The sequence below is a fragment of the Chiloscyllium plagiosum genome, unplaced genomic scaffold, assembly GCF_037043375.1.
Source record: "Chiloscyllium plagiosum isolate Xiang-an unplaced genomic scaffold, Cpla_swu_hap1 HiC_scaffold_9, whole genome shotgun sequence".
Classification (NCBI taxonomy): Eukaryota; Metazoa; Chordata; class Chondrichthyes; order Orectolobiformes; family Hemiscylliidae; genus Chiloscyllium; species Chiloscyllium plagiosum.
Window position 1 is genome coordinate 101,588,589 of NW_028270147.1, and position 13,400 is coordinate 101,601,988.

Consider the following 13,400-nt stretch of genomic DNA (forward strand, 5'->3'; position numbering starts at 1 on the left):
GGTGAGAGGGGAAAGATATAAAAGAGACCTAAGGAACAACTTTTTCACGCAGAGGGTGGTACCTGAATGGAATGAGCTGCCAGAGGAAGTGGTGCAGGCTGGTACAATTGCAACATTTAAGAGGCATTTGGGTGGGTATATGAATAGGAAGGGTTTGGAGGGATATGGGCTGGGTGCTGGCAGGTGGGACTAGATTGGGTTGGGATATTTGGTCGACATGGACGAGTTGGACGGAAGGGTCTGTTTCCGTGCTGTATATCTCTATGACTTGATTACTATCTCATGGTTTCTTCATGTCACTTTTCCAAGTTCAAAGTCCCAATCCAAAATAAGGGGTAGTGTTCATGCTGATTCCAAAACCCTGCATTATTAAATACATTTGATTGTTATCCAGTTTAGTTCAGATGAGAAATCCATTGTAATATAATCTAAAGTTGATAGTGTCGTTTCACGTATCTGACACAGATTGAATTTGTTCACTATTTGTTTACTATGACGTCCCAGATGGCCTCCTATTTCAGGTACGGCAGTTTCCCCTCCCATGTGGTCAACAGTGCCCTACAGCACATCTCTTACATTTTCCGCACCTCCGCCTTTGAACCCCACCCCTTGATAGAGCTCTTCTCATCCTCACCTTCAAACCCACTAATCTCTGGATACAACGTATTGTCCTCCGCCATTTCCACCACCTACAATCAGAGCCCACCACACCACCCTTATCAGCATTCCGTAGAGACTATTCCCTCCACGACTCCCTTGTTAGGTCCACGGGCCCCACCAACCCACCCTCCACTCTTGGCACCTTCTCTTGCCACCACAAGAGGTGTAGAACCAGTATCCACATCTCCCCCCTCACTTCCATCCAAGGCCCAAAGGATCTTTCCAGCAGAGGTTTTCCAGCACGTCCAAACACCTTATCTACTGTTTCCGTTGCTCTTGATATGGTCTCCTCTGCATTGGGGAGACAGGATGCCAACTCGCAGAATGTTTCAGAGAACATCTCTGGGACATATGCACCAAACAACCCCACCACCCCGTGGCCGACCACTTCACCTCCCCCTGCCACTCTGCCAAGTGTGTGCAAGTCCTTGGCCTCCTCCACACTAAATCCAAGCCACCTGACGCCTGGAGGAAGAATGCCTCATTTTCCACATTGGGACCCTCCAACCACATGCATCAACATCGTTTCCACCAGTTTTGTCATCCCCTATCCCCATCTCATCCTAGATCCAACCCTCCAATTCGGCACCACCCTCTTGACCTGTCCATCTTCTTTCCTACCTATCTGCTCCACTCTCCCCTCTGACCTATCACCATTTCCCCCACCTCCATCTGCCTATCACCTTCCAAACTACCTTCCCCCTAGCCCCACCTCCACCCTCCTATTTTTCTCTTTGCCCCCTTCCTCCCTCCCCACATTCTCGATGAAGGACATATGTTTGAGATATGAAGGACATATCTCCTGCTCTTCAGATGCTGCCTGACCTGCTGTGCTTTTTCAGCTTCACACCTTTTGACTCTGATTTCCAGCATCTGCAGTCCTCACTCTCTCCTAGGAAACAAATAGCCAGACCATAAATTTCATTGTCCTTTTACGTTGGTCCTTCCTTAAACAAACAGGTTTGTGAACTCTCTGGACGGCTATTCATATTTAGTTAGGTACCTCGAATGCCAAAGGTCAAATGATTTTTTAGCAGCAATCACCGAACTTATAAAGGGTTATTTTAATAGCTTGTTAGTGTCCAGTATTCAAAGGTATTTACTTGCTGCCCTCTTCTCCTTGGTTGTAGGGGTCGTGGATTTAGAAGGTGCAGTTGAAGGAGCTTTGGCAAGTTGCTGCTGTGCATAATGCAGATGTTGCATAGTAAACATGTAGATTGCTGTTACTGAACATTGGTGATTGTTGATGGAATTTGATGGGCTGATTTGTCCTGGCAAGTATTGTGTTTTGGCATGATTGAAGCTACACCTAGCAAAGCATCAGGTTCCTGATTTTTGTCTGAGATGGTAGACAGGATTTGGAGACATGGGAGGTAAATTACTTGTTGGGCCGAAGGGCCTGTTTCCACACTGTAAGTAATATAATCTAATCTAATCTAAAGCAAAGGTAGCAATAAAAAGATGATAATGACAGTGCATAGAGAGATTACAGGGAGATTAGGAGCTGTGAATGACCAAGGTTGAAGCCAGGGCTATGTGACAAAATATGTGGGGGATGGGGGGGAGGGTTGAAGCAGATGCAAAATGGAACACAGGGGAGAAGGGTAGCAAAGCAGGAAGAGGAGAGAAAGAAGGGGATGAGAGAGTGGGGAGCGAGAGAAAGAGAGACAATCAAGAAGTAGGAGGTACAGAACAGTGAAAAAAGATAAATGAAATAAAATTACAGAGCAGAATGAAAACAGAGGGGTCAAGATGGGATAATCATCTGAAGTTATCGAAGCTGTAACTTGCTTAGTCGGAAGATGAGATGCTGTTCCTCCAGTTTGCGCTGAGCTTCACTGGAACATTGCAGCAGGCCAAGGACAGACATGTAGATTAGATTATTTATAGTGTAGAAACAGGCCCTTCGGCCTAACAAGTCCCCACCGACCCTCCGAAGAGCAACCCACCCAGACCCATTCCCCTACATTTACCCCTTCACCTAACACTATGGGCGATTTAGCATGGCCAATTCACCTAACTTGCACATCTTTGGACTGTGAGAGGAAACCGGAGCACCCGGAGGAAACCTGGGCAGACACAGGGAGAATGTGCAAACTCCACACAGAGAATTGCCTGAGGCAGGAATTGAACCCAGGTACCTGCTAACCACTGTGCCACCGTGCCGTGGGCTTGGGAGCAGGATTGTGAGTTGAAGTGGCAAGCCATGGGAAGGCCCACAGTTTCTCACTATCTATTCTGAATAAGTTCTTCATGATTTTCAAATCTTTGATCAAATCCCCTCTTAGTTGGCTCCTCTCCCAGAAAAACAATCCCAATGTTTCCAAACGATCCTCAGAACTGAAATGTCTCATCCTTGGAGTCATTCTTGTAAACTCCTTCTGCACTCTCTCAATTGCACCCACATCATTCCCAAAGTGTGGCACCCAGAACTTTATACAGTACTCCAATTGAGCTTTAACCAATGTCTTCTGCAAGTTCAGCAAAGTCTTCATGCCCCTGTACTCTAATGCCCAAGTAACAAAACTGAGTAAGTCACTCAGTATGTGCTATTAAGTGTTTGCTGTCTCTGTCCTATCTCCTTTAATGACTAATGTACATATACATCTAGATTATCCTGCTATTGCACACATTTTTAGGGCAACACACTATTTTCTACTGGCTGTCCAAAGAGCATCATCTCATTGAACTTCTGCATTGAATTTCATCTGCCATCTATTTCCCCACTCCACCAACATGTCATTAACCTATTTAAGAATTCCTAGCTTCTGAACTACTTTTGTAGTCATTCTTTTATAGGGCTAGTCCAGTTCAGTTTCTAGTCAATGGTAATTCCCAGGATGCCAATAAGGAGGGATTCAGTGATGGTAATGCTATTGAACATCAAATGAAGATGATTACATTCTATTTTGTTGGAGATGGTCATTGCCTGGCTCTTGTGTGGCATGAACATTATTTGCCACTTGTTTGCCCAAATCAGGATTTTGCCCAGGTCTTCCTGCATTTGAACATGGACTGCTTTAGTATCTGAGGAGTTGTAAATGGTGCTGTACATTGTGCAATCATTACCAAATATCCCACATTCAGTCGAACGAGGCATTAATGTCAAAGGTTGTCACTCTCACTTAACCTCTGGAGTTCAGTTCCTTTGTCCACATTTGAACCAAGATTGTAATGAGGTCAGGAGCTGAGTGGCTCTGGCAGAACCCAAACTGGGCATCATTGAGCAGATTATTGCTGAGCAGGTGCTTATTGACAGCACTGTTGATGACACCTTGTATCACTTTACTGATGATTGAGAGTTGGACTGATGGGACGACAATTGGCTGGGTTGGATTTGTCCTGTTTTTGTGTACATGACATGTCTTTATAGTTTTCCACATTGCTGGGTACATGCCAGTACTGTATCTGTACTAGAATAGCTTGACTAAGGGAGCAGCAACTTCCTATGTAGTCTTTCGATCGAGTGTTTCCTTCAGCTGGATGAAGAAGATTTTTTTTAGCAATTAGAACTCAGGCATCCTAAGCCACAGTCTGACCAGCAGATTTGGTTTTAGATGATCATGGCTTCGATGTTGATGTTGTTAGCTGCTTCAAAGACATTAATGTCAGTGTCAGGGAGAGATGAGGACCTAGTGGTATTATCGCCAGACAATTAATCCAGAGCAAGGGAGTGGGGTTCACATCTCGCCATGGCAGATAGCGGAATTTGAATTCAACTTTTAAAAGGTTGAGAACTAAAATCAACTGATGACCATGAAGCTATTGCTGATTGTCATAAAAACCATCTGGCTCACTAATGTCCTTACCTCATCTGATCTATATGTCATTGCAGCCCCACAGCAATGTCGTTGACTCTCAACTGCCCTCTGAAATGGCTTCATAAGGCACTCAGATCAAGGGCAACTAGAGATAGACAATAAACGCTGGCCAGTCAGCAATGCCCCAGTGCCACAAGTGAATTTTAAAAAAGTATGCCTATCCTCCCAGTTGATGCAGAGAATCCATCTCAAAGAGCAATGATAATATTAGTCATGGGTCATGACGAGGTGCCTATATGTAGTCCAAGTTTCTGAGCCATGTTGAAGAGTCAGAAGGATGACTGCCTTGTACACAAAGACCTTGGTATCAGTACGGATGTCACAGTCATTGAAGTCTCTTATCTTTAGATGCCCAAAGGTGATGCTTGAAGATTGGATGCAGTGTTCAATCTCTTCATCACTGTCAGCCTTAGATGAGAGGTTGTTTCCCAGGTAGGGGAAATGTTCCACTTTGGGGGGATTTCTCCATTGATCTTCATGGAGAAATGGACTAGAACTTCACTGTGGATAGGTTGGTAAAGGATTTGAATCTTCTTGAGATTGAGGCGGACACTAATTCTTTGGTATGCTTCTGTGAGAAGGTATTAAATGATATTTGAAGATTCTCTTCTAAGAGACAGAAGGTAACCTTATCATCTGCAATCTGAAGTTCCACAAGCTTGATCAGTGTCATTTTCTCCTGGATTTCAACTGATTGAGGTTGGAAAGTTTTCAACCCATCCTACTGTCAATGGTCCACACCAATGGGAAACCTGTTCCTTGACAAGATGAGAAATAGTGGCTATGGAGAGAAAAGGGTGGGGCAATGATGCTGTACAGGACATTGGTTAGACCACTGTTGGAATATTGTGTGCAATTCTGGTCTCCTTCCTATCGGAAAGATGTGAAACTTGAAAGGGTTTAGAAAAGATTTACAAGGATGTTGCCAGGGTTGGAGGATTTGAGCTATAGGGAGAGACTGACCAGGCTGGGGCTGTTTTCCCTGGAGCGTCGGAGTTTGAGGGATGACCTTGTAGAGGTTTATAAAATGAGGGGCATGATTAGGATAAATAGACAGTCTTTTCCATGGGTTCGGGGAGTCCAGAAGTAGAGGGCATAGATTAAGGGGGAGAGGGGAAAGATGAGACCTCGGGGGGAGGGGGGGGGGCAACCTTTTTCACGCAGAGGGTGGTACGTGTATGGAATGAGCTGCCAGAGGAAGTGGTGGAGGCCGGTACAATTGCAACATTTAAGGGGCACTTGGATGGGTATATGAATAGGAAGGGTTTGGAGGGATATGGGCTGGTTGCTAGATTGGGTTGGGATATCTGGTCAGCATGGACTGAAGAGTCTGTTTCCATGCTGTATGTCTCTGACTCTGACTCTAAATGTGCAGTAAATCTCTGAACAGGATGATTAGAAACTGCTTTCAAACTGCTTCAAAATAGTGTATGAAGGCCCCAGGTTTCCTGAAGAAGGGCATGTGCCCGAAACGTCGAATCTTCTGTTCCCTAGATGCTGCCTGACCTGCTGTGCTGTTCCAGCAATAAAGTTTCAGCTTTGATCTCCAGCGTCTGCAGACCTCACTTTCTCCAGTAAGATCTTGTCAATTATATTGGTATGCAAGCCAAAAACCTATACTATTACATTCACTCTAGTTCAGTCAAAACTACTTCATCTTGTTTCAGCTACAATTGAAACATCTTTACTACAGACTCCACGAACTGGAAAGGTGGTAACTACAACTCCTCACTTGCAACAATCTGCAAGAAAAGCTCTAGGGGATGTGAACTGTCCTTTGCGAGCAGGCAGTATACCTGGTCACTCACTGAAAAAGAGACCAGATAAAATCCACAAGAAGAAAAGCAACACTCGGATCATAAATACTGCTAAGGTAGTTAAATGTGAAATGCTTCAGTTTTATAGGAAACATGTTTTAACACTTGGGTTAGGCAAAAGTGGCTAAATTTTTAGTTAAACTAAACCATCGAGCAAAGTTTCAATCTTGCCTGTCTTGGTATAAATATAGTTTTGATGTACTGATTTCAGGTTTCAGGTAAAGGAGATTGTTTGTTTGGTCCCACTTAATTATTTCTCCCTTAATCTCTTGTTGGCCTCTCCACTTGTTTCCTGTCATCCTGTCCATTCCAATAATTGCCCCAGTTTTAGCTTTAGAGGGACCATTGCTTTTTGCACTATAACATGATTATCCTTCATGGATCTCCGGGCCTTTAATGTAGATTTAATGAGAATTTTCTCATTTACCATTTGGAAGCTCAAGTCTAACTTGCCCCTTCATTATGCAATTGGCTTCAAGCTTAATATCTTTGAAGTTGTGCACTGCACTCCAACCTCAAGTGATCTTTCCGAGGTAACCCCTGTTTTATGCAAGCAAGTCGTTTTTTTTTTTACAAGTGGCCCCATAACCAAGATTTTTAACTTAGACTTTTTGGAGCCTGTATCGTTTACAACCTCTCTGAAAAAAAATACCAAGGACTACATAACCTTGTTAAAGGAGCAGCTTTGCCACACTAGCCATATAAGGACTGTGGTAACAAGAACAGGTCAGACGCCAAGAAAACTGAAGTGAGTAACTCATCTCCTGTTTCCCCAAAGCCGATCCAATATCTAAAGGCACAAATTAGGAGTATAATGGTATTCACCATACTTCTTGGGTGAGTGCAGCTCCAATAATGCATAAAACGTCTGACTCCATCCAGAACAAAACAGTCCACTTTATTGGTACCATTTCCACTCCTTCCACTGCCCGATGCTCAGTATTAGCAGTGTGTACCATCTGCAAGATGCACTGCAGAAACTCACCAAGGCTACTGAGACAGCACCTCCCTAACCCATGACCACTTCCATCTATAAACACAAGAGCAGCTAAAATATGAAATTACCACCACCAAACCACTCACCATCGGTGGGCGGCACGGTGGCACAGTGGTTAGCACTGCTGCCTCACAGCGCCAGAGACCCAGGTTCAATTCCCGCCTCAGGCGACCGACTGTGTGGAGTTTGCACATTCTCCCCGTGTCTGCGTGGGTTTCCTCCGGGTGCTCCGGTTTCCTCCCACACTCCAAAAATGTGCGGGTCAGGTGAATTGGCCACACTAAATTGCCTGTAGTGTTAGGTGCAGAAGTAAATGTAGGGGAATGGGTCTGGGTGGGTGCGCTTCGGCGGGTCGGTGTGGACTTGTTGGGCCGAAGGGCCTGTTTCCACACTGTAAGTAATCTAATCTAAAAAAAAATCCTGATTTGGAAATATATCACCATTTTTTCAGTGATGCTGGTTCAAAATCCTGGAATTCCCTCCCTAACATCATTGGTCCATCCACAGCGAATGGACTGCAGCTCAACACCACATTCTCAACATCAGCTACGGATGAGAATAAATATTGGCCCAGCTAGTGGTGCTCACATCTGGTGAATGATTAAATATCTTCCTTAAATTGAGTTGGTATTCCCTAGTGTCTCAAAGAATGAGATGTGATCTCATTTAAATTTCCAAGATGTTGGGGGGTTGTGGGGTTGAGAGGATTGACACTAAGCCATCGTTGTCCTCAGCTGGCGAATCTAGAACCTGTGCCAGATTCTTTGGATTGAGGGTTTGGAGAAGTTTGGAGATGAGGAGAAATTACTTAGCACAAAGAGAGAGGAATCTTTAGATTTCTCTGTCCCAGAGTGTTTTGGAGCTTTTTCACAGTTGAGTATATTAAGGCTTGGACATTTAGGTTTGTGGTGTCTCAGGAAATTAAGGGATATTAGGAGTATGTAGGAAGCTAAGTTGAAACCAAGGCTAGCTATGAATGTAATGAATGGTGGAGCAGACTCAATGGACCACACACATTTATTTCCTATGTGCCCTCCTGCTTGACCCAAGACTGATCATCTGGCTTGATGGTCATGATAGATCGAGGTATATATTGGGCCATGAGGTTGCAAATTGTGTTTCAGTATAATTCTGCTGCTGGTGGTGGTATGTGGCTCCTCATAAATGAGTTGCTGGATTTGTTTGAAGTTTTCCTCATGTCACATGGTGATAGTGGCACGTAACATGACAGACTAAACTCCCAGGCCAACTCCCTCCTGATTATTGTTGATGGGACAAGGCTTACCTAGAGATGGTTTTGAAGGTGTCTGGGATGCTGTAAGGGTCTGACAACAGCACCACTCCCTGACAGCCAGACACTGCTCTCTGACAACCAGGCACCACTCACTGACAACCACTACCACCCTCTGACAACTAGGCACCACCTCTTACAACCACCCCCACTCCCTAACCACTAGGCATCACTCCCTGACAACCAATTACCACTCCCCCCCTCCCCCCCACTCCATGATAGCCATCATCATTGCCTATAAAGAAGAGACAAGCTCAGTGCTTCTTGCTGCACTGTGAGTGCTGCTTGGTGAAACAAGAGTGCTGCCCAGTTACAGAATGATGGATTCAGAATTTTACAGTACAGAAGGAGGCCATTTGACTCTTCGTGTCTGTACATGTTCCCGAAAGAGCTATCCAATTAGTCCTACTCTCCGGCTGTCTGAATTCATCCCTTTCAAATATATATCAAGCTCTCTTTTGAAACCTCTTCTGGAATCTGCCTCCACTCTCCAAAGCAGCAATCCTAACAACTCATTGAGTCAAGAAATTCCTCCTCATCTCACTCATAGATGTCTTCCTGACAATCTTGAAATTGTGTCCCTTTGTTACTGACCTATTAAGTGGAAACAGAATATCCTTGTTTAGTCTGTCCAAATTATTAACAATTCTGAACACCTCAATAAGGTCACCTCTTAATCTTCTCTGCTCCAAGGAGTCATTGAGTCATACAGCCCAGAAACAGATCCTCTGGCCCATCTTGTCCATGATGACCAGATACTCTAAATTAATCTAGTCCTATTTGCCAACATTTAGCCGACATCCCTCTAAACCCTTCCTATTCATGTACCCATCCAGTATTCCAAAAGTGGCCTCACCATGATTTCCCAACTCCTATACTCAATGCACTGAGCACTAAAGGTTAGCATACTAAATGCTTTCTTCACCCCCCTGTCTAGAGAATAAGCCCAATCTCTCTAATATTTCTTTTTGTCTAAAATCCTTTATTCCTGATACTATTCCAATAAATCTCTTTTGAACTCTGTCCAGGGCAGCTGGTTGAAAATAATGAGTTAGATAAGACAGGGAGTGGGTGAAGCTGAAAGATTGAGTGCGGTGCTCAGTCTCAGTCCACACAGTTTATGAAGTGGCATGGTCCCTACGGAAACAGCCAATTAGTGATCCCGGTAGAATATTTTCTTACAGTTTTTAAAGTATATTAGCTTAAATAAAAGTAGGGACGTTCGAGCAGAATAGAAGTGTTTGAAATAAAGAAAGGTCTCAAGCTTAATTAAATTCTCTTAAAGGGAGTAACTAGCTTAATCCAGAGAGAAGTCATGACTCGAGACCTGAGACTTGTGGTGTGCTTCTCTCGCACAATGTGGGACATAAGGGATGCTTACACTATCCCTGATATCTGTGTGTGCAAGAAGTATAAGCAGGACCTCAGGACCTCAAAAGAGACCAACCTCAGGATTACTCCCAGTGTCCCGTGCTAGCAGGAATATTTGATTTGATTTATTAGTATCACATATATTGAGGTACCGTGAAGGTTGTTGTCTTACACGCTTTACCAACAGATTGAATAAAACAAGTTTAACAGAATAGGTTACAGCTGCTGATAAAGTGCAGTGAGAGAGAGATCAACATTGACATTAAACAGGCCCATTCAAAAATCTGATAACAACAGGGAAGCTGTTTTTGAATCTTGAATCTTTGTATGCAGATCAGAAGAATACATGGCTGGAAAACTGGAGTGCCAGGGAGGGGTTTAGATTTTTGAGGCATTAGGACTGTTTCTGAACAAGGTGGGACCTGTACAAGCTGAACGGATTGTTGTACCTGGGCAGAGCTAGAACAGGGCTTTGCTAGGTCCATCGGAAAGGTTTTAAACTGGAAATGGCAAGGGGATAGGAACCAAAGTGCATGTTTAGATTGGTCAGATTCAAATCAGAAAATGGGAAGTAGAACACCGTGGAGGTGGCACAGTGATGAGCACTGCTGCCACATAGCGCGTAGGACCCGGGATTGATTCCAGCCTCGGGCAACTGTGTGGAGTTTGCACATTCTCCCTGTGTCTGCCTGGATTAATCCCGGGTGCTCCAGTTTTCTCTCACAACCCAAAGATGTGCAGGTTCGGTGAACTGGCCATGCTAAATTGTCCATAGTGCCAGGTGGGAGAAAGTGAGGACTGCAAATACTGGAGCTCAGAGCCGAGAGTGTGTGTTGCTGGAAAAGCACAGCAGATCAGGCAGCATCCCAGGCGTAGGAGAATCAACGTTCCGGGCAGGAGCCTAAATCAGGAATGGTGTCAGGTGCATTAGTCAGGGGTAAATATAGGGTTGGGGAATAGGTCTGGGTGGGTTACTCCTCGGAGGGTCGGTGTGGACATGTTGGACGCGAAGGGCCTGTTTCCACACCGGGAGGGGGAATCTAATGCAATCTAATTATGATTTGGAGATGCCGGTGTTGGACTGGGGTGTACAAAGTTAAAAATCACACAACACCAGGTTATAGTCCAACAGGTTTAATTGGAAGCACACGAGCTTTCGGAGCGACGCTCCTTCATCAGAAAGCAAGTGCTTCCAATCTAACCTGTTGGACTATAACCTGGTGTTGTCCAATCTAACTAGTTCGTGATACAGTCGGAAAGGCAAAGGAAATGAGGATCAAAAATGCATCCAAGGGACTTGATGGAGTTGAACTTGAGCACGAGGAGATTGACAAACAAGCGAGGTGTCAAAGGTCGTAACCCCTGACAACCAGGCTCCACACCCCGTTGACAACGAGGACCCACCCCCTGGCAACAGGCTCCGCCCCCCGTTGACAACGAGGACCCACCCCCTGGCAACAGACTCCGCCCCCCGTTGACAACGAGGACCCACCCCCTGGCAACAGGTTCCACCCCCCCGGTTGTCAACGATAACCCACCCACTGGCAACAGGCTCCACCCCCGTTGACAACGCGAACCCACCCCCTGGTAACAGGCTCCACCCCCCGTTGACAACGAGAACCCACCCCCTAGCAACAGGCTCCACCCCCCCGTTGACAACGAGAACCCACCCCCCTAGCAACAGGCTCCACCCCCCCGTTGACAACGAGAACCCACCCCGTGGTAACAGGCTCCACCCCCCCGTTGACAACGAGAACCCACCCCGTGGTAACAGGCTCCACCCCCCCGTTGACAACGAGAACCCACCCCGTGGTAACAGGCTCCACCCCCCCGTTGACAACGAGAACCCACCCACCGGCAACAGGCTCCACCCGCCAGGCCGGCCCATCCATCCCAAGATGCAGCGGGGCCGCGGACGTTAGCGCCTGGCGGGCAGTGCGCAGGCGCGACGGCCCGAGGCCCTGCGGAGATGGCGAGTTCCCGGCAGAGCCCGAGCCCGCAGCCCGGACCCGGCTCGTCGTCGTCCTCCTCTTCCTCCTCCTCCTCCTCGTCCTCTTCTACCGCCGCCGCCACCGCCCCGGGCTCCAGCCGCGCCAACAGCCGGTTGTCCAGCGCCGCCGGAGGAGCTCGGAAACGGCCCCTGCTCAACGGCCTGGTCAACTCGTACGAGGATAAGAGCAGCGACTTCGTCTGGTGAGGGGCCCAGGCTCAGTGGAGGGGGGGGGGGGGGGGGGGAGTTACTGGGGGGGGGAGACGGTGTGTGGTACGGAGAGTGGGTGAGACTGCGGGGGGGGGGGGGGAGAGAAATAGACTGGGGGGGGGGGAAGGAGGGAGAAGTGGAGTTTGGAAGCGATTCTGGGGAGGTTGGGTTGGCAGAGAGGATGGGGGTATAGAGGCATAAGGTACCGTGTTGAGGGGGAGGGGGAATAGAACTGTGAGGGGTGGGGGGGGGAAGTCTTGGGTCGAGGGAGAGGAGAACATCCTTGGGGTTCAACAGGAGAGGAGGGAGGAGGGGGGGGGGGGAGTCTTCAGTTACAGCAGGATATAAACAAGGTGTAGATCGTGGTTATTGGAATTTCTTCCTGATAGGAGGAAGGCCAAGGGAGTAGTTAATAAGTGACAAGGCACTTGGAAACTCGGTGTTAGAGGCATCTTGGGTGTACCAAGGTTAGGGTTGGTGCTGGAAAAGCACAGCAGGTCAGGCAGCATCCGAGGAGCAGGAAGAAAAATCGACGTTTCAGTCAAAAGCCCTTCGTCAGGTGTATGTCCACAGATCCCTGAAAGTGTCAGGGCAGGTTAGTAGGGTAGTTGAGAAGGCTCACAATGCCTTTACCAGTTGAGGCACAGATAAAACAAGGGAGGATTATATTGGAACTGCATAGTACATTTTCCTAGCACTGTGGTTAGGCCCCAGCTGAATTGCTGTGTGCAGTTCTGGTCACCACACTGTGTGAATGCTCTCTTTACACTGGAGGGGGTGCAGAGGAGATCCATCAATTTGTTACCTGGAAAGGAGCTGTTTAAGTTTTTTTTTTATTCACTCATTGGATGTGGGCATCACTGGCCATCCAGCATTTGTTGCTGTTGAGTGGTGGTGGTGTGCTGTCACCTTGAATTACTGCAGTTCATGTTATGTAAGCTGGACCCACAATGCCTTTAGGGTGGGAATTCCAGGATTTTGTCCCAGTGACAGTGAAGAAACAGCAATATGTTTCCAAGTCAGGATGGTGAGTGGCTTGGAGAGGATCTTGCGCCTGGGTAGTGTTCCCATTTATCTGTTGCCCTTGTCCTTCTAGATGAAAGTGATCATGGGTTTGGAGGGGAGCCTTGGAGAATTTCTGTAGTGTGTCTTCTAGATTGTACACACTGCTGCGACTCAGTATGAGAGGGAGTGGATGCTTGTGGATCTGGTGCCCCTCAAACAGGCTGTTTTGTCTTGGATG

The 13,400-nt window shown here is 46.6% G+C and overlaps 1 protein-coding gene across 2 annotated transcripts in view; it reads left to right on the forward strand.

Moving 5' to 3' along the window:
* The first annotated feature begins 11,904 nt into the window (after window positions 1–11,904).
* The window catches only part of cop1 (COP1 E3 ubiquitin ligase), a 109,847-nt gene continuing 108,351 nt past the window's right edge, over window positions 11,905–13,400 (forward strand). Inside the window, exon 1 of one of the 2 annotated variants that reach the window (XM_087990941.1) lies at window positions 11,905–12,150. In XM_087990941.1, the coding sequence (XP_087847067.1) occupies window positions 11,927–12,150 (224 nt within the window). In that variant the 5' untranslated portion in view covers window positions 11,905–11,926. The remainder of the gene's footprint in view (window positions 12,151–13,400) is intronic. The other variant, XM_087990942.1, reaches the window with a different exon arrangement.